The sequence below is a fragment of the Echiichthys vipera genome (assembly GCF_963691815.1).
Source record: "Echiichthys vipera genome assembly, chromosome: 21".
In the NCBI taxonomy this organism is placed as follows: domain Eukaryota; kingdom Metazoa; phylum Chordata; class Actinopteri; order Perciformes; family Trachinidae; genus Echiichthys; species Echiichthys vipera.
The window spans coordinates 17,289,976-17,311,466 of record NC_139846.1 but is presented as its reverse complement, the minus strand read 5'-3'; the positions used below and the strand labels follow the sequence as shown (position 1 = coordinate 17,311,466).

The 21,491-nt window shown below is 39.0% G+C and overlaps 2 protein-coding genes across 3 annotated transcripts; one reads left to right on the top strand and one right to left on the bottom strand.

Moving 5' to 3' along the window:
- Positions 1-1,531: 1,531 nt before the first annotated feature.
- On the top strand, positions 1,532-11,144 carry zc2hc1a (zinc finger, C2HC-type containing 1A). Of its 2 annotated transcripts, XM_083936192.1 has the most exons (10): positions 1,532-1,569; positions 3,228-3,301; positions 4,522-4,638; positions 4,860-4,886; positions 7,026-7,167; positions 7,560-7,702; positions 7,857-7,962; positions 8,150-8,225; positions 8,457-8,555; positions 9,774-11,144. In XM_083936192.1, exons 1-10 carry the CDS (start codon positions 1,551-1,553, stop codon positions 9,907-9,909), a joined length of 939 nt encoding a protein of 312 aa, XP_083792318.1. In that variant the 5' UTR covers positions 1,532-1,550; the 3' UTR covers positions 9,910-11,144. The 2 variants fall into 2 exon arrangements, with proteins under 2 accessions (XP_083792318.1, XP_083792319.1); XM_083936193.1 differs by lacking the exon at positions 4,860-4,886.
- A 1,690-nt stretch (positions 11,145-12,834) lies between these two features.
- Positions 12,835-17,794, bottom strand: LOC310963571 (uncharacterized protein). The gene is made up of 5 exons (XM_083936437.1): positions 17,662-17,794; positions 16,240-16,365; positions 15,280-15,363; positions 14,682-14,801; positions 12,835-13,021 (listed from the first exon to the last, which is right to left on the bottom strand). The coding sequence occupies exons 1-5, from the start codon at positions 17,662-17,664 to the stop codon at positions 12,860-12,862; spliced, it is 495 nt and encodes a 164-aa protein (XP_083792563.1). The 5' UTR covers positions 17,665-17,794; the 3' UTR covers positions 12,835-12,859.
- Between the last annotated feature and the right edge of the window lie 3,697 nt (positions 17,795-21,491).

Sequence of the window (21,491 nt, the reverse complement as noted above, 5' to 3'; positions counted from 1 at the left end):
TGCTTTCGGAGTTTACACTGGTCTATTTATTTATTTTGTTTTGATAATATAAAGCAGATTAGTACTTACATCGATTCACATTATTATTTGTATTATTATTATTATTATTATAATTATTAGTAATAATACAAATAACAATAATAACATTCATAATAATACTATATAATATAATGTAATAATATTATATGTATTATTATATATAATATTATATATAATATATATATATATATATATATATAATTATGGCCTAATAAAAATTCAGAAACTGTTATCAGTCAATTTGTATATATCTATTAGCATACTGTTCAGTCAAAATAAGCTTAGACTGTCCTTATTCAGATTTGCGTGCATGTGTGTGCGTGCGCGTGCGTGCGTGCGTGTGTGTGTGTGTGTGTGTGAGAGACACACACACACAGACAGAGAGAAATAGTCAGTGAGAACAGTGATCTCATTGTGATGAAGGCAGAGAGGCGATTCGGTAACACGTTTGCTGTGGTCCCATAACATCTGGCTGTGAATGACTCCATTCAGATGACACAGCATGTGCTCAATATGCCAAAGTGCTCTGGGAAGTGTTTGAGACAACAACTGCAACAAGGGGATACACTAGTTCCAGTGTTTGTGAGATATGATCACAGTCATCTTTGAATGAGATCTGTCATTAAATAAGATTGAGATAGAAAATATACCAACTTGAACCAATGGACCAGATTGTATTGTGGAACAAGGTTAGGCTATATTCACAGCGTGCTACAGTGAGTAGGCCATCAAAGGTAGATAAGGTTTAATTAAGAAAATAAATCAATATGTTTTATCTGCGTGACTGCGTCCGAGGCCTTAGTTATCTTACTATTCATTTAATAATGTCAGTAAAATGAAGGAGGGCTCCTTACCTGCTACAAACATAGCACATTACTTTGTTTAGCCTACTTCAGGTTATAATGATGGGAAAGAAAGAACAGGGATGCCTCCCACGCCCTGTCGCTGTTTAAAGATGCTGAATCGTTCAGTAACATCCAATGAAATACTCGGATGTTAGCACATGCAACGGCATACGACAAACCAGTTGCTATTGGAAGCAAACGATCAGTAATGTCAAGATAGTTAATCTCATCTCCGGCCAATAAAAAAACAGTGTCTGTTGGACCTAAATTATAATGTCACAAAGGCACAAGAGCCAACAACTGAATATGAATAAATTATTATTTAGGACTGTATCTAGCTGAAACGTAAATGAAAATATATTATGAGGAAATACTCGTTATATAACCCACGCAGTATATGACATAACCACATTACGCCTATACGAGAGAAACATGCTAAGGAAAATGTGGACAACACAATAATTAAGCTTACACAGACTCTGTATAGTGCTGTATCCTGCATGTATTGTAACTTTTTATGGAGAAATAGAGGTAAAGTCACCAATTTGAGAACGGGCACTCTTGTGATTTAGCGAAACCGGAAGTGGACATGGGGGAATCATCTTACTTCCACTGGCTAGCTTTGTTCGTCTATGACAACAGCAGCATCAACCAAGAGATAACCTAATGATGGAAGAATTTGAAGGTTAGAGAAATTCCCGTTTATATGTTTATTTGAGTTGTTTAGGGGCCAAGTAGAGAGCATAACCTTTCCGTTGTTATCCTTCCATTGCTGCTTTAGCTTAGTTTTTGTCAGCGACCTCGTTTTTGTGTGTTTTAGCCCCAAGTAACGCTAGGTAATGTCCGGGCCGAAGATGAAGCTAGGCTGTCTCTGAATGGGTGTGATCCCTACATTAGCCGTAGCGTTAGCATGTTGCTATAATGAACATTTGACACAAAAGCATTGAGTTAAAGTAAAAATGTAATCTGTGAAATTAGCTAACATTACCGTCTGCTGACTAGCGTAACTGCTACTCAGTTGGTCAACATTTGTAAATAAATGCTCGACTGCGTGTAAAATAAACCACTGGCATTTTTTTATTTAATTTTATTTAAAGAGATTTCTTACATGTTACAGAGTTATACACAATGCCAAACATGTATGCAGAATCAATAATAACATACATAAGCGTACAGAGACAGTCAAACATAGTAAGGGAATGAAGAATAACAAAAACAATGGGTTCTGTTAAACTATGGGAGTAAATTAGAAATGCCTAAATAATCCTAATCGTTTTTGCCAGTTTATAATTTCTGAGTTTTAAGTTTTCCATAGTGATCGAATATGATTTCAAATCTGAATTTTGAAAGATTTAACACGAGGGTAGTTTGTTAAGACATAATATTATGGTTATAGTATTTTGTTAGGATAAGGATCAAGTTAATTATGTTTAATTAAGTTTCTGTATCTGCAGAATATTTGAGATTTTTTCCATCTTTGGTAGTATTACATTTTATTCATTTTTTTACATTTTGAAAGGTACTTCTGTAAATCAAACCAAAAAGAAGTTACATGAAAACAATCTACAAAAACATGTTCAATAGTCTCCCCCCATCACAAATGGTGCATCAGTTATTACAGATGGAAAGTAATGTCAGATAGTAGCTTTACCTGGATAGTACCTGTGTACAGGTTTAAACAAAAACCCCTTGACTCTGTTTGGAATTATACTGTATAATTACTAGATACTGCAAAAATATTATAGGAGCCATATTGTTAATTTTCTTGTGCACAATTATGCCAATAGGTGGCAGTGTTTGTTATGGTCTGTGATTTTCTATAAAGTCCTGTGGGTTAATCAGTGCAGGCACACTAGGAAGTATTTTTGACCGTGTCATATCGTGCAACGGCGTGTAATGGGCGAGTTGATTTTTTTAGTGTATTGTGAATGTAGTAAAGAAGTTTCATGTGCCTCCGCAGTATGAAATAAAGCAACAAAAAAGGAAAAGTTAATTGTTTGGACATTCAACTGTACGACACTTACACCTCGTAATACACCGGCACATGTACAAGCCAGTGGAAATCAGCAGCTTGCGCGGATGACAAAGGGCCAATAGTGTTCCATTGTTTTTTATCTAAATATGTCCATCTATATTTACATATTTGTGCACTTTCTATCAGATATAGAGACACCATAAACTAATGGTAATCAAGTAATCAATTTATGACATCTTCGTTAGGTAGGAACAACAAGCGAAAGTATAAAATATGGGCTGTGTCAACAAACAAATCTGCATCTGATCATTTTCATCAGCATTTAACCTCCTACAGTATAATCTAAATTGAATCTCTTATTCTTGCAGATGCTGATGTTCCTCCTGCTGATGATCTGGTTCAATGCAACATCTGTAAAAGATGCTTCTTCCCTAAAGTCCTGGTAAAAAACTAAGCACTCATGATCATTTTTAACACTCCCTTTAAGAGCATTCAGTAATAGAAATATAAAGTGATATAGGCTACTGTGATAATCCGAGGAAATATACATTGTTGGAAGAGCAGGCTCATTTAGAAGACGATGCAGTGGATTTAATCCATCCAAAATTTGAGACTTGATAGTCCATTCTTTTTGTTGTCTCTAAAAAGATACATTTATTGTGTTAAGCATGCAATAAGACTAGGCAGGGTTGCTGTGGTGACAATATTTTTCCAGTTATTTTCAGCTGACAGGAAATCAGCTGTTTGGATGTGTCATTGGCAACAATCCAAATGGCCAGTAGGGCCCTGCGAAGAGCTCTTTATAGGGAGGGTTTTTAAACAAAGTACGAAAGCTTTTTGTTAAAGCAAACATGTACGTTTGTAGACCACATGATTAGAAACCCAGACCGAGGACCTGCTATAGTGCTAAAATGTGTTGCCAAATTTTAATCTAGGGGTGCAGATTGTAGATGATTATTGATGTATAATTGCTATAAAAATGTACATACTGTTGAAATGACTTGAATCACTTATTTCTATAACTGACTTATTATTGTGTAGGTATTTTATACACAGGATTGTCTATAGCCTAGTAGTTATACACTCAAACACGATGATGATACCTCGATACAATTTTCTTGCGGGATCAATAAAGAGAAGTCTAAGTTTTTCTACCGCCACTAAATTTTCTAACATAACTTAATATGTTTTTACATATGTTGAAAATATAATCTGTGAGATTTTCATCTTCATCTAGTTAGTTTTCTGTTAAGTTACTATCTATCAAAGAGTGGGTTAAAACAATAGTGATTGATCATATGACCCACTAATGAAAGCACTTGTACTTGTACCTCTTTGCAGAGTACTCCGAGTATCTGTGTCTGAAGCTGAAAAGCTACAATTATTTCAATAAGTCATTAGAACATATTGTTTCCCTGTAATGCCAATTGCTAGATTGTATTTGAAAGACGTGTTTGCATTCTTGACTTCACAGCTGCATTCACAGATATCATGTTTGTCTGGCTCTGCATCTTTCAAAAAACAAAACAAAAACATTTTGAATTTATCGATTGAAGCGAAAATGGCAGCTAGAGTAATAGAAAGGTAAGTGTTAACAAAACATGTAGTGTAAAAAAATTCATGTAGTTATTGCGTATTGTGCATCTTTTTTTCTCTCTCCAGGAGAAGCATGTTAAAATCTGCCAAAAGTCAGCAACCAAAAGGAGGAGGGTTTTTGACTCCAGTCGACAGAGAGCTGAGGGTACAGACCTCCCAAACCTCAAACCCCTCAAACCAAAGGTAAGAGTAGGTCTACACCTTAGGAGGGGGATAAAAATCAGACTCACAATTTCCAAAAGTTCAATTTTATTATTAATAGGTACGGAAAAAATGCGCAAAGTTGTTCAACTCAATTTTGGAATCTGTCCGAAAACGACAGTAAGAACAGTTGAATGACATTAGTGTTTTGATCATGTGAAACTCAGCCTAAATAAATTTAGGCACTTTCAATTGTATTTCAGTCACAAAGTTCATCTTCTGCTGATAAAGTAAGTTGATTTGTCGTTTTTCACTTGTACTGTATTTCTGTGTACATTTTAGTTGCATAGTTAATCTGCCAAAGCTCAAAAGGCATTCCCTCGATGTTTCTGGCTTTATAAACACTAGTTTCCTTGCTTTGAATCATTGGCTTAAATAGTCTAGAGGCGTGTCAACTCATACTGGTTATAATGTAAGTTTAAAAAACACTAAATCTGTGGTATTTTACTTTCCCCACCATAGGATGTAGCCCATCATACCTTTGTCTTACCTTTATCTTCTCAAGCTGCACTAATTCGTTTGAACCTGTCATAGACTCTTACCCTTTGACTCTTTCACGACAGAGCTTTCTTTAATATTCTGTCATAGAAGGGATGCAATGAAAGTCACTCTGTGCAACCAAGACCTGCTAATGCTTTCGTGCCTGCCAGTCTGTTGCCTGGCACTTGTCAAAAAATAAATAAATAATTATAATAACAATATATAACAATAAATATTGTCTTGGCTTCTCTCTGCCCTCTCTACTAGAAAACATGTATCCTCTGTTTTCTTGCATGAAGAGGACAAACCTCTGTATGTGTCATTCTGTGTTTCACATCATCAGCAGTTTGAAGGTTCTTAATAAGGAGCATTGCTGTCAGAATATAAAATGATATAGAAATGTATCACATAAAGTCTGGGGGTGTGTTCTACTGTGTGTAGATGGTATATGGTTAAAGGGAATCGTAACATTAGCCACATTTCTTTCAAACCCAGCTGTGACCGTGCTGTCAGACAAACACACTTAAGGAACCCGAAGACTGTAACTGTATAGGAGGAAGTAGGATGTCAGCAGGGTTATCATGTTGCCACAGAGACGGCTCAGTGAACTAGTTCTGTCAGAAATCATCAGCTTTAGATAAGACTCAGACTGCCACTATGGAAAGGGAGCTTTTTTTTTTTATACATGTCAAGGCTGACTAGAAATTGAGTTAATTTCAGCTGCAGTAATTAAAACCCAGACTTGGCTTGTGGGCATCCTGGTGTCTTCTTAAACTTGTTCGATTGTTACTTACTAGAGACACTAAGAGTAAGGGGGATACCTTATTTTCAAAACATCCAGTGTTCAGTCAATCCATAAATAATGAGGACACATTCAGTTCTAGTTATGAGAAATATAAAATACAGTTTTAGCATGCTGAAGTTAGTACACGTGTTATTTTATTTCTTTTGATTTGTACTTCAAAAAAGATGTAATTAATACACTAATTCTTGTATATTTTTTCTGGTGGTATTTCAGTGTACTTCATTGCACGGAAATATACTTTTAAAAGCTAAATTGCAAATACTTATGTTGATAAATTAATGTAGGTATGGAAAGTATACATATTTTTTCCAGTCCTTTGTAAAACATTATTAGTGTATTTATGTTTATTTATATTAAGTGTTCTTTAATTTCATTAGAAGTGTATTTAAGTCAACCTTAAAAGGGGCATAGCTTCATTTTAGACTGTAAATACGTATAGTCCTATATAAAGTCCTTTGTAATACATTATTAGTGTATTTATTGAAGTGTTCTTTAATTTCATTAGAAGTGTATTTAAGTAAACTTTAAAAGGGGCATAGCTTCATTATAGACTGTAAATACGTATAGTCCTATATAAAGTCCATTGTAGTACATTATTAGTATGCTTTATTTAAGTGTACACTATGGAATAAAAGGGGATTTTTTTTTACATGTCAAGGCAAAATAGAGAGAGAGAGAGAGATTTATCATGAGAATCAAAAGCATGTTGTTAAGAGCTGCATTGATTAAAACCATGACTTAGATTATCGGGATTTCTAGGCTTAATTTGAGAGAAATAATTACATATTCATTACAGTTTTAGCCAAGAGAACATTCAGGGGTAGAACTGTTTTTTGGCCAACCTGGTGTCTCTGTAACATTTTTTTATTTTTAGGAAGAGAGTAACTAGAGACACTAAGAGAATGACCTTATTTTCAAAACGTCCAGTGTTGCATAAATAATGAGGAAACATTTAGTATAAGTAATGACAGCACATCTGAGGTTTACCATGACAGCAGCAATGGCTGTCTCAAGTCCAGGAAAAAAGAACCAAACAGAACAGGCAGGTGTAACAGTGCATTTCGTCTGTGTTGCCTCCTGCCAGGCAGAACCCCCTAAGAAGCCATCGAACTGGCGCAAGAAACATGAGGACTTCATCGCTACCATCCGGGCTGCCAAGGTCATAACCCAGGTCATGAAAGATGGAGGACCATTACCCCCACCTCCTCCTCCTACTTATGACCCAGGTAACACGTAGCTCTAGGAGAGTGGAATCAAGCAAGACACACGAAAATGGTAATAAAAACTTTTACTGCGTAATGGATACTGTTAAGAAACTCTCTATAGTTGTGAACAAATCAGCTGCTTACCAGGGCTCATGATTATAGAAAACATTACTGACAAATTCTTAATATGGGCTGGAAATGATTTGCCACAGAATGTGGAATTCCAAGGGAAATGTGACATTTAAGTTTACAGTTGCAAGAGAAACACAAGTACAAGGGACATCTTCATGTAACAGTTCATACAATTGTATATTGTTGTAGTAATTGTATAATTGTACATAAAAGATTCACGTCACTGTAGCAGCTTTATGGGAGTGCAATTACAGGTATATTTTCTCACCACCTGTTTTCAGACTATGTCCAGTGCCCTTACTGTGAGCGAAGGTTCAACCAGGGTGCAGCTGACAGACACATCAAGTTCTGCCAGGAGCAGGCAGCCCGTATGCCCAGCAAGGGCAAGTCAGGAGAGGCCAAAAAGCCTCCTGGTCGCACACAGGTACACAAACTGATTGTATGTGCACACAGACAGACAATTGGTGTTGGAGGTTGCCGGTACACCTATGTATAACATACACCATTAATGTCCTATCGTTAAGTCTCTTTATTTGGGTGAAACAGTGGGCTAATCTCTCCCACTCTCTCGCTCTCAGTGCAAGCCTCCTGGTTCTGTAAAGAAGGCCAACCCTCCTGCTGTGTCAACCATCCCTTCAGCCTCCTCTCGTTTACCCCAGAGATCAGGCCTTGGACAGCCTACTGGTAAGGACACAGCTGCGTTAATCGTGCATCATGGGGCGTTTTGTTCACACCTGACAGTTCTGTGTATTTGTGTTATTTTTAAATGAAATGACTCAGGTTAGGCTAAGAGAAATACATGGATGACAGTAACATGCACATGTTCCTATGTTACCTTCTTATTTGTTTTCTTTTCTCTCTTTTGCTGTAGGGATCCCATCTAGTAAGGTCTCTTCGGCAGGTTCAGTGAGGAGTAATCCCTCCGGGCTCACAAGCCCTCCATCAGGGTCAGTGCTCACACACAGCATGGCAAGATAGGCATTTTTCTTCACTTGTTGAGAAGATAGTGACGGCTTACCTTCTGACTAAAAATAATAGATTTATTTGAGTTTGAACCACTGTGGTACTTGTGTATTTTGTTGAGAAAAGTTTAGATTTCTTAAGTCACTAGCTCAATAATGATCTAATAATTGCATTTGCGGTTTGCGTCTTTCTCCTCTTACGTTTTTTCCCCTCAGTATGGGAAGTAAGACCCGAGCAGTAGGCTATGGCTCTGTGAGGAACACTCAGTCTGGAATAGCACTCAACAAGAAGAAAGCAGACACCTACATATCCAGGTGAGCCAGTTCACTGACAGGTTTGCTCATTTAGAAAAAGTAATGTGAGAATGAATGAAAAAAGCACAATAATACATCCAGCTTACAGTTTTGAACTCTAAACTCTACTGACCTCTTGTGGTTTGGTGGTGCATTGCATACAGCTGGAGCGCTTATTCTGTCCCGAAGCAGTGTGTTTATACAACTGGTTACTGAATGGTGCCTTATTCGCACATTCTAGGAGATCTAGCAGAATGGTGCCTTAAAACTGTACCACTTGCATAATTATGATGGAAATAAAAACACACCTCCAGGTTCTGTTTACTTGCGTGATTTTAATGCTGCTGACACTGTCCACTTACTAAAATTAAGCTAAAGGCATTGACACACCAAAGAACTATAATTGTTGAGAACTAGGGCCTCACGTCGCATGTGTCTCATCCAATATGTGGCACCTGAACACACCGCAAAGACTACAGCCAATGACCAACTAGCACATACGCTTTACGCCTGCGTAAAAGGGAACAACTCTGCATAGTACCAGCAGGCACCGGTAGTTTGTACTCTTTATTCAAAAAGGTATACCGGAAGACTGACAGGATATATTTAAGATGCTAGTTACTACCCAATGTTGAAAGAAAATAATTATATTTACTGTGTGTGAGCGCACAATAAACTATTACAAACCGTTTCTGCTAAAGTGCAGCTCAATTCCTAAAAAATAAATCTTACTCGACAGAATAACTTCTTTTCTCGTGCACTGGCTGAACTGCCAATCAGCGATTTCTCTCACTAACGGGCTCTAACCGCCAAATAACAGCCACTGAGGGACAACTACTGCAAACAAAATACTAGGGTAACGTTAGCTTGCCCGACTTCTACCGACTGTTGGTTTGGTGTGTCCCCTGCCTTAACATACATCATATCATGCAATCACCATTAAGTGCTTGCATTACACCTTGTAAATCTAAAGCATTTCATCCACAAACTGACATGCCTTCCTACTCTTGACACTAAAACTAACTATAAAAAGTTTTTAGTTTTTTGCATGTTCTACCATCTATCTCATAGATAATACCGGTACTCATTATGCATTTAGCAAGGTGTTAAGAGTATTTTAAAATCCCTACATGTTTTAAACCCTAACAGTATCACCAACCCTGCAGTAAATAAGAGTTAACAATTTCATGTGCCAATTGTCTAACCTTGCTGCTTGGTCATGTTTGTTGGATTTCTCAGGAACGATGTCGATGGCTGTAATGACGTGGGAAACGGTGGGATGAAGAGCAAGTTCTGTCATGCTTGTGGGACCAAGTACCCTGTGGAATCCGCCAAATTCTGCTGCGAGTGCGGGGTCAGGAGGATGTGTATTTGATGGAGATCAGAAGACGGAAAAACTATAAGTCTGGGGATGCAGTGGGGCTCAAACTAGCATCAGTTTCACCAAAGCTAGTCCATCTGTATTTTCACAGCAGTAAAGCGGACAACCCTATGCTGCTGTGTTTTCTCTTCTAGTTGCTTTTAGTCTTCATTGAACTTGCTGATCCATTTTATTTTTGCACTCTAGCTGAATAGTATACAATTTCTGCTCATTATTTTCAAATAATCTCCTTCTTACTGCTGGTACAGCATGGTGGCTGTTCCACCAGCGCATACACATGAACATTATTGCTCTGAAACTAGATGTCATAGAGGGATTTAGAATTTGGAATGAGAGAAAAAAACATCTCTTAAGTAATGCAGCCTGAGTCTGTATTATTACAAAATGTATTTGTATTGCTACTGCACAGTAATTAAGAGTTCAGCATCCTAATGGAGCAGAGTCAATATGAACACTACTGGTACCTCCTTAGAAGAGAGAAGAGAGGAGATGAGTAAGAGTGCCGATAAAAGCGAAGAGGTGAGTTGTGAAATGTGAATAAGGAGGTAAAGGACAAGTGTTGGGTGTATCGCTGGAGGCGCAATTGCCCGTTTCGCAATCCCCAGTCAACTGTGATCTGAAATGCATTCTTTCATCCCGTTTGCCCGCACAAACAGAATATGTTCCTATTGAAGTGCAATATGATTGACTACTGAAGAAACCAATGTGGTTCTCTTAAGAAAGTTTGTAATAATTTTAGAAAGATATCACCTTGTTTTGACAGGGACCAGTCCAAGAGTGAACTAGCTGTTAAATGGTCAGTGCTCCCTTTAAGGTCACTTTACAGGCAAAGTTTGTCTCCAGCTACTAGCTTAATGTTAGCATCATATGTCTGATGTTTCTAGACAAAGGTAGCATTTACTCAAGCTATTGTACACCTTTCCCTTTTATACAATGCAATTAATTTATTTTATTATTCCTTCAATTTTACTGAATGAACAATGACCATCTTTTTTGTTTATTCTACCGAATTAAAATGTTTTTCTTTGAATTTGTATGAAACCTAAATACACCTGGATGTGTTGCAATTACTTTTTCCCCCTCGAAAGTGTTTCTATTGAGTCAGTTTTCAGTGCATTAAGGTATTTCAAGTCAATAGTACATTAAGACTACAGTTATTTGTTCTCTATGAGTATGATTGATCCCTCTGCTTGATATGACATTATTTCTGACCCGCATTGTTAATTTACAGGTGGAACACTAAGAGGGATAGGCCTCTACTTGAGATGAATTGTTAATGGTCATTAACCGTCACTCTCTTAAGTGATTTAAATATGATAATCTTTGGGAAATAAGGCATTTGTTCCAGGTTCAAATAAGCAAACTATGTTACATTACAAATGTTTAAACAGACTGGACAGGTGTAGGTTTCCTGTTCTGAGAAAGACAGTTGTTAGCCTGGATACAGTTGTGCACTTGATGGCATGTATATCCACCATCAATAAATGTCTATGAAGACAGCTGTGATGGCCTTGTGAGAGTGTCTTTTGAAGCTAGAGGAAGTAGAAAACATTGCTGTATACTGTACATCATTTAAGCTGTAGAGTACAAAGTAACACATAAGCCTCAGATATACATAGTGTTTATGGAATACATGTGCCATATTCAAACAGAAATTACTATATGATGATTCATAATGTGTTGCCGCTGACCGAAAGAAAATACCTGCTGGGGCAAAGGCTGCATGCTTATGTTTTTTGGCATGTCTGGAACACAAACCTATTTAAAAAATGTGGCGGTAGTGCATTTTGGCTCTCCGCGCTCCAGTACAGTCGTGTTAGGACATTTTTTTTTAGCCAAGCATCATTAATCAAAGCACCAACTGAATGTGACAGGAAAGTGAGCTGAACGCAGCCATCTGTAGCAGAATGTGCTTTTAAAATATCACTTACACTCAATGATGAATCAACACAATGTCATTTTAAGGAGCGTACCGATTACTTGACACACAGCCTAAAACAACTCCCCAGATAAAAAGAAAATAATAGTTACTTTAGATAACAAATATGTGCCAGGGCTAGTCGTTCTTATCCAGAGTGAAAGTAAAACTGTATTTGAGCACCTTAATATTTCCTGCTCATGCTTGAGCTGTCATCTCTAAGTGCAAGTTCATGTCATAGTACAGAGGTTTTCAAAGTGTGAAGCGGGCCTCCCCAGGGGGCTCAGTGACTGGAAGTGAAAACAATATTGCATTAGTTTTCACAAGATGATAACTCAAATCACACACATATTTGGCCTATAGACATACAATACAGTAGTTTGGGGGATTTTTTTTCCTGTCCCACTTAGTCAGAAACTAATGAATGTCTTTTATGTGTTCGGTGTAGTCTGAGGTTGCGTCAAACTGCAATATTAGGCTATCTTGGCTCAGTTGCTGAGATCCCATAGGCATCCGGGATTTGATCAAAACTAAGCAAGTGGGTGGCTTTGTCCCAACTTTGTCTGAGAGTAGGCCCACAGTTTAACACTTTGAAAATCCCTGTCATAGCAATATTCTACAATCTAGAAAATATGATAATTCATAAATCTTATAGTTTCCATTTTGAATCCACCTTCCACCATGCAAGAACCTCTTTGTGCTGTGCATCGTGCAACTTTTGTGGCACCCGGAAGACATTCTTCTTCTCGAGTTCTGCATGGCAGTGGGTGGTACGTCGTGCGCACAGTGTGCCAGAGTCCACTCTGTTGGACGGCCTTGAAACATTCTTCAGTTGGTTTGATAGCTTGAAAGGTTGGTTGTCATACAACATCCAAAACAGCTGCAAGAGAGATATACTGGTACTTAACAAGATAGCTTAAATGAAGTGGAAACTTCCTCTTGCATAATCCAATGAGAAACTGCCTAGTACAGAAGAACTGGTCAGAGGTGCAAGTTGTTTGCTTCACGATGGGCTTGACTTTGGTCTCAGGTGTCTGTTTGTATAGTGTTCAGCATCTGGTAGCATTGGGTCATGGCTGACAGAATTGCCTTCGCTTTGCACAGTTTTTTAATCTCCTTATTTTTCTGCTTGTTCCTTCTTTGTCTTGATGGTGTCCTCCTCTTCAACCTCACACTGGGCTCTGTGCTCTAGTAAGTTGAAGTCAGCACACAAACACAGTGCACTAATTAGTATTGAGTCCTTTTAATGAGTTTAGTAAGTTTAGTGATAGGTATAGAGCTAAATTATAACCGTGATATGCTCTATCCCTGCAATACACACATTACTGATTCATATTTATACCTTATCTTTATAAAGGGAGACAAGGCTCAGTCCACAGTCTGACCACTAACAACCCTGATTAATAATAGAATACCATTCTACTTCTAGCATCAATGGGGCATGATCAAAGTACAGCATGTTTGTTCAAAACCTAGTATGATACAGTGTGATCCATTATCTTAATCCTGGACTGGCACTGTTATGGTGAAGCCTAAAGCTCTAAAGACCTGGTTTGCCCTGCTGTATTCAATGATTGAATTTGAGTCTGATCCTACACTGTTACATAAATGAATAGGGGTAAAGAGGGTGTGGTTTCACATTCAATTTTAGGAAAAGACAAATTGAATAAAAACTTGCTTTACTACCAGCCACAACGCTGGTATTGTTTTCATCTACTGTAGCGGGAACTACCACAGAATATTTGATATGTGTTTAAATCTCCGTCAATCTTGTCTGTCTGTAGCCAGATTTTGACACCATGACAGTGTTACATTCGTGAAACATACAATCATGTAACGTCACAGGTGTGTAGTGGAGATCAAAATGCAGGCCAAATTCATAAATGGCTGTGATCGGAGCAAGGGGCCAGAAAATATGAGGGATACGAAGTTGAAAAAGGGCTTTGGCCCTCCGATTCTACACCCCTGGCTCGATAACCATGCAGGATACAGTCACGAAACATCACAGGTGTGAAGTTAAATAAAAAAAATTTTGAATGGGGCAGCCGGCGGCACAGTGGTTAGAGCATTCGCCCCATGTAAAGAGGCAGAAGATCCTCGAGGCAGCGGGTTGGACCTGCGGCTCTTTGCTGCATGTCTTTCTCATCCCATTTCCTGTCTGTCCTATCAAATAAAAAGGTTTGAAAACTGCCAAAAAAACAAAATGTGATTAAAAATGAAGGTTGGCTGTGGTCTTAGCAAGGGCGTTGGAAGTAGTGGATAGGAAGTAGACGGCGTGATCCCATCGCAAGATAGTCTCCAAGTTGTACTCCATCTTACTGAAACATGCATGTCTGGATCCTGTTTAAAATAGTTGTATAAGGCATTTCAGCGTGACTCAGAATCCTGAAAATGCAACCGGAGGAGGCAAAAACAATAAAATGACTGTTCATTTCAAGTCCCTGATTACAGAATTTCAAACACTTTCCACTAGTGTTTCGTTCATTGCAGTGCATAATGCAGCCCCATCTTTTGCATGAACATTTACTGCTGCAGCTGGTGGGACCAACTAAACTAACAAACTAGAAAAAATAGGTCCATGTTTAGATGCGCTCACACAGCCAATAGGCCACAGAACCTCTGAGTCACCCACTATATGGCAAAAGGACAACTGCCAACATTCCACTGTCCTTGTTCATTTATTATACCAACATCTCACACAGAGAAACAGAAAGGATCAGTTATTTTGGTTGGTCGAGTTGGTCACCATACTGCTGCTGCCCCTTTCAAAGTTGCATTGTAAAACACTACATTTATCAAAAACATTTACATTTTTATGATTTTAACAAGTGAATGTGCCAAGACTTACCGATTTCTCAGAACAAGGGCAACGTAATGAGCTAAGGACAGACGTGACCAGTCCATCTGTGTGGGAAATGTTTAAATTCTCCATTTTGCAGGTCAGGGAGTGCACGGTGTTCACAAAATCCTGCAGAATCGAGGTATGAGTCAACACTTGAGTCATACAGTGACAAAAATTGAGACTCATGTTCAGTAGCACAGTCAACTATCTTTAGCCTGGATAACAGCTGCTATCCATCATAATGGTTTTACTACAGCTGACTGTGCAATAAACAGTGCTTCATGCAGTTTGCCAAATGATGGGCGGGTGCTTCTTGCCAAGGTGCTCCTTTCGGTAAATCTAGCACAAAGGTGTTTAGTTAGATTGATATCTGCTTTCTGATGGTCTGGTCCTCTATGTCACGGTTTATGTGTCAAGAAGTTGTGGAAATGCATAAAGCTGTGTCTCAAATGAAGAGCAGGAGCAGGTTTTTTATGGTCACTTGGTTCACATTTTTTATAATATTTTAAGCCATACCTCATATACCAAGCAAAGCACTAAATAAAAAAGGAAAGACATAAAACAAAGACATTTAGCTGACAACTACAGAGTAATTATTACTCACCATGTTGTCTGGCTTGCAGGTACGTAGCTTTTGTTTCAGTGCTGGGCAGGGAGAGTTTTGTAGCAACGTTGTGACAATTCCATTCTTGAATAGATGAAAGCATTACAGAGGTAATATTAGTAATACAAATGAAGATTTTATAGAAGAGGACAGTGAGTTTCATGTGTAACCTTTTGTTAATTATGTGTGAGGAAAGAGTTGATTGCTTTCAACGCATGCTTTTTTTTTTAAAGGTCATTTTAAAGTCTTTTATGTCCAAAATTGTGACACTTTATTTACAATTTAAGCTTAAACCTGCATGATGCACCCAGTGGGAAGGGTCCCCTGCACAGTAATCTTAAAAGCCAATACATACTTGCTTTAAAATCTCACCAGGACTGACTTCGTTTTTTGACACTGACGGTGTAAGTAATCTGAAATTGTGCTCTTTACCCTGTAAGTTTCTTTTTTTTCCTTGAGGAAACATGTTCAAACCGGCTTCACTCCTCGTTTTGGTTTAGTTTCCTTGTATGACTGGCTGCACAAAAATATGAAGTTGGAAGTGAAAGTTCAAACTGACTCTACATTGCACTCTTTAAAGCGGTTGTTCTAACTTGTTGGCTTCTCATTACTGTATTTACATAGGGATTAGATTTCCAACTGGAATAATTGAAGGATTATGGATGTTATTTGAGTTCAACTTAGTGTAATTTGTAAAAAAATGTTTACAACATATTGCTCAGTGGATCTACTCTTTGCTCAAAGACTGAAGCATCCTTTTTTTCATGTTAAATACGATTGAATGCCTGCTGGCGCACTAAACTACCAACGACTCTGCTGACTCCAGAAAGCCTCCTGTAGAATTTGGTGGTTTGGAGGTCCTTCTGATTTGACTAACGTATTGTGTGTAAAATTCCTACAATGACTATACGTGTCCATTGCCCTTGTGTGAACCATGTTAAATGTTGATGTCATACTTACTGCAAGGCTGAGTTCAGTTTGAACGATTATTCTGTAATCGTCTCTATATTCTTCGGGACGCCTTTTGCTGTCACAGGACAGAGATAGAGGTAGAAGAAGGACAAGGAGACTGATGCAAAGAAGAGGCTGCCAGTTTAAGGTCACAGTGTGAGGAAAAGGGGGAGAAATAGAGGTCAGTCGACAAATCCAAAGAGGCGTGTGTATGTAAATACAGTTTCTCTATAAGGAACTCCAGTAAAACAATGCTACCCTACATTTCAGATGGAAATAGTGCCCTTTGTGTCTCCACTTTTTATTTGATAGCTTAGTTAATTTGCAGATATTTAATGCACAAAACATATTATAGTTGGATCAAATATGGTTCTAGATGAAACTACTAAACTACAAAGTGGAAACACCATGACCAACCACAATGCTGCTAATATGTGCATCAGCAATTAGAATCCTATACTATAATAATAATAATAATAATAATAATAATAATAATAATAATAATAATAATAATGATAATAATAAAACACTGAAAGCAGTCATTTTGTATCATAATTACTTTTGTAATACTTCTTACCCAGGGAAAACGTTGTATGTAGGACCTTTAACGTTAATGTAATGTTTTTACATTTTAATATAAATAATTAGACACCGCATCCCGGCCTGGGCCTTTCTGTGTGGAGTTTGCATGTTCTCCCCGTGTCAGCGTGGGTTTTCTCCGGGTTCTCCGGTTTCCTCCAACAATCCAAAGACATGCACGTGTTAGGTTAATTGATGACTCTAAATTGCCCGTAGGTGTGAATGGTTGTCTGTCTCTGTTTGTCTCTATGTGCCCTGCGATAGATCGGCGTCCTGTCCAGGGTGTACCCCCCCCACGCCCGATGTCCGCTGGGATCGGCTCCAGCCCCCCCGGGATAAGCGGTTGAAGATGAATGAATGAAAGACATGAAGAAATGATTATCTGAATATAACCTGTAGCCTATTCAACGTAGGTTATATTGATTTAAATGACGTGGGATGAAAAGCAGACCTAGGCAAGTCTGTCAATTCCCGTAAAACCAGAAACCAATTCCCGTAAATCAAAAATCCTTTCGGTTTCCTTCTGACTGGAAGTTATTCCCACGGAATTCCCCTGTTGTGGGAAATCACTAAAGTCTCCGACAAAGACTAAATGAGCCAGTCGCTCGGCGGAGAAGACAAGTGGACGGATGCAAGTGCAGTGGGCTCCCGGTAAGTTCCGTAAAGCGTTCACTACGCTGCTTTCCTCGGCACAGACTTTGCATGTGTGCTTCATCACCCCCCCCCCCTCTCTCTCTCTTTATAACCGACCTGACTTCTGCTTCAATCTGGTGTGTTTAATGCGTGTTTTAATTCAGTGCGTCACCGCTTTAGGCCACCCGAGTTAACCTGCGCAACTCTTTCTTTACTTACCATTGGTCATTCTTCACTCATGTTCACCGCAGGCCAGAGTGGGGGATGTGGCGCCGGGTCATTGCTGCTCAGATGCTCAGTTGGTGTGGTTTTCCGCCGAGCTGTGGTCCTCTCCCCCTTTTTCCCGCGGTCCTGGTGGCTTTGCGAGTCCTTTCCCACGTCCTGCGTAACGCTGCTGTGCAACCGCAGCATGTGATTTTACTTCCGTCCTCCCCAGCAGAGCTAACCCTAACCCAGATGCTTTCACCGGGTTTCACTTTACTCCCAGATGAATTGACTACAGCGGGGGGTCACATCGTTTGTTTTGATTGTTTCACGCGCTCCCGTCCTGTGGTGGGTGTTTTATTTTCAGAGAGGCGTGCAGTGCTTAGCGCAGGCTCTCACCTGACTAACTAGAACAGATGTGTTCGGTTCTGCTCTAACACACCTGGTTCTAACGATTTCAAACCTGTGACCCAAGCTGCAGCTGCTTGATATCGAGCACATCATTAGAATCAGGTGTGTTAGAGCAGGGAGAACTGTAAACCATGCAGGGCAGTGGCCCTCCAGGAGCAGGGTTAGGCACCCCTGAACTAGAATATATCATGAGTGTGTATCCCCTTCCCACACACACACTATAATGCATTGCACATTTTAAATGATACTAAACTCCCTACTTTAGCACACATGTTATCCATTTTTCTTTAGTGTACGTTAATATTGTGCACAAATGTAAAATAGTAAAATTCCTTCCTTGATGAAAGGTGTGAGACGTGTGTCCAATTTTAGTAAAGTAGTACAGTTTTTCAAGTTGTGATCACTTTGTAACACACAAACAAAAATATATTTTTATAGACATACATAAAATATATTTTTCCTAATGCATGAAAGTATTGGTTGGTGGGCACCTTTATTTGTTAAATAAACAAAGTTTATAGCTGGATTATTTTTCTCAGTGGTGCGGCGCCCCTCCAAATGGTGGCACCCTAAGCAATGCTCTACGGCCCTGCTTTCAAATGCTCTATTTCAGCTACACTCTGAGTTAACAGGCTACCACACAGGCAAACGTGTTAGCATTGAAGGCTGCTGTACAAACCGAAACTCCAAGTGCTTTTATAGTACGTGTTGCAAAGTACTACTTTGTCTGCCAAAAGGACAACACCTATGTATGCGCGTATGGAGATAACCACTCTGAAAAGCAATAAATGGCTGCTTAACAGTATTTATGGCAGAGGCTCAGGCAACTGGGCATTCAGTGAACAGGTAATAGACTGGTTTAATTGATCAAGAGGAAACAAGATGACACAAGACCCAGCGTAGTTTCAAAACAAGTGTCAGCATTAAACGGGACTGGGTTCATAAATCCATCAACATTCTAGAAAAAAATAATAACTGAAATTTTGATAGGGTCTTAGGTAATTGTCCCGATTTTCCACCTGCTCCACATTTCAATCCGGACCTACCGGACTGTGAACACGGCTATTGGGATTAGAAAACAATGGACCTTTGATGACGGCTTTAATTAATAAGAACAACCTGTAATAACATTCTTTAATAGTTTAGTTAATGAAATGTTTTTTTTTGTCAGTCCAAAAACTTAGGGAAACTTAAGTAGAGATACTTATTATGTTAGTGCAGAGGTTTGATGTTATTTTGAGCAGTATTAGTGGTTAAAAAAGCCATTTTAATGCCTTCACCGCACTGCCCCAAGCTAATGTTAGCCACGTCCAGCTGTTAGTGACTCTCACGGACTTCTCTGTTAATAGTTGTTACACGAAAAAAACAATCTTGATGGCTTATTTGATGTAAAGTAATGCCCAAAAAGACCATGGGATGATTTTCCGCCAGAATTTCACTTTAAGGTTTTGAAGGAGCAGCGGAGTGGTTTCACAGTGTGGTGCTGCTAATTTTGCTTAAGTAAAAGCTTCATCCATCCATCCATCTTCAACCGCTTGTCCATATCAGGGTCGTGGGGGGTGGGAGGGGGTTCTGGAGGCTTGAGGTGGGGTAAAAGCTCTGAATACTTAAATTCCTGAGTAGTTTAATCCTTGCACAAATCAAATGAGAGAGATGATTCTGTTCATTTCTTCGCTCACTTTAACTGCACTCTCCCTGCCTCCTGTGGTGTCAACAGGGAACATGAACTTATATAGAAAAAGATGCAACCCAGTTCAATCATTGCTGATGATAAAAGTAGTTCATTGAAGAAATAAATTCCCCAGTGTGTGCTATGTTGACTGAGAAAGTGAGTTCCCACTTCCCACATGTACCAGGATGCATTGCAAAAACATATACAACCATACACCTTCTGAATTCAAGTTTGTCTCTTCCACCGAACCATGACTAGATTATTAACACCGGTGGGAATCTGAAAATAAAGTGCCCAATACATAAAAATGTCTTTTGGTTGGTTTTGCGAAAGGGCAGCAAAGTTTCACTCTGACTGACCAAGAGCACAAGCATTCAGTTCATTATATACAAAGTGGGTCTCTGTAAAAGTTCTCACAACATGTTGTAGCTGCGGTCACAACAGAAGATGTAGTGTCGTTCTCATAGAAACAGAAGCCATTGTACAGCATAATAGTACATTTCAAACCGAGAACATTGGAAATAACTGCAGGCTTTAACTAAATCGTAGAGATACAAAAATCGTCAAATTTTCTCATTTGTAGTGTGTTCCAGCTTGTCCTCATTTCCTGGGCATCAAATACTAACGCTTTGTTATGTTTGTCTGCATTTGGCACAGACGCACAAGAAACGCCCATGTAGGTTTCCCACCATAATGCCCTCTGTGGTGATATTAGATGCTCAGGTGCTCCATGATCAAAAGCGCCACACTCTGCTTAAAGCTGAAGGAACTTTCTATAAATGTTTGTCTCACACTTAGTGAAACTGTCATTTTATCCTGACAGCTTTGTGAGACAGACAATGTGAAAAGTCATGTACCTCTGCTTCCACCTGCTGCTCCCTGGGTGTTCCTAATGGCATCTGTTAGATTCAATCGCAACCGACTCAAGACAACCAATCCGAACTGCAGAGTCTCTGATGCAGTGTCAATGGCGGCTCGTGAACAGTGATCAAACCGTGAAACTAGGTAGTGCTGATCAAATATGAGTCAAGATCCTGACCACTGTTTTGCCTATTTCTTGTATAAAGTGTTTTCTGAAACATATTTTAGTGTACTGTTTAGATGTAAAATGAAAATGTTTTTCTGTCCGGTTGTCAGTGCTTGGTTTTGGCTCGACTTGGTCACAAACTTTCTCACTTCATAGCTACACAGTACACTAAAATATGTTACCTATTTCGGCTTTATGGAGGCCAGTTGGGGTTGTGGACGGGTCAAACAAACACCGGATATTCCCAAAGTGACTGGTTTGTGTCTCATGGGTCCCATGCATCATTAAAGTTACAAACGCAATTATTTTAACCCCACCTACAATTTTTTCTTAACCCTTAAGTGGTTACGTTGCCTTAACCTTAACATAACCAGTTTTGTGTGAATTCTTGTTAACCATGTGTCCGTCATGCTTAAAACAGCAACCGTAGCGGAGCGAGGGAATTCCCATTGCTGTCTGTGGGCACCAATTTCCATGGGTAGTGTAAACACACCATTTCTCTACACACAGGGGGCTTGATAAATTAACAACACAAAAATGTGAAACACTTGCTTGTGAATATTCATACCAGCAGGTAAACAGTTGTGCAGTGTAGGGCTTTTATTGTGAAAGGTAAGAACAGAAGGAGTGGAACTGGTACAGGCTACCTTGAAAGCATACAGCCTTTGGTTGAAAGGAGTAAAGTTTTCCATCGGTTCAGAGTACAGAGCCTCCCAGCTCAGAAAAAGTTACCTT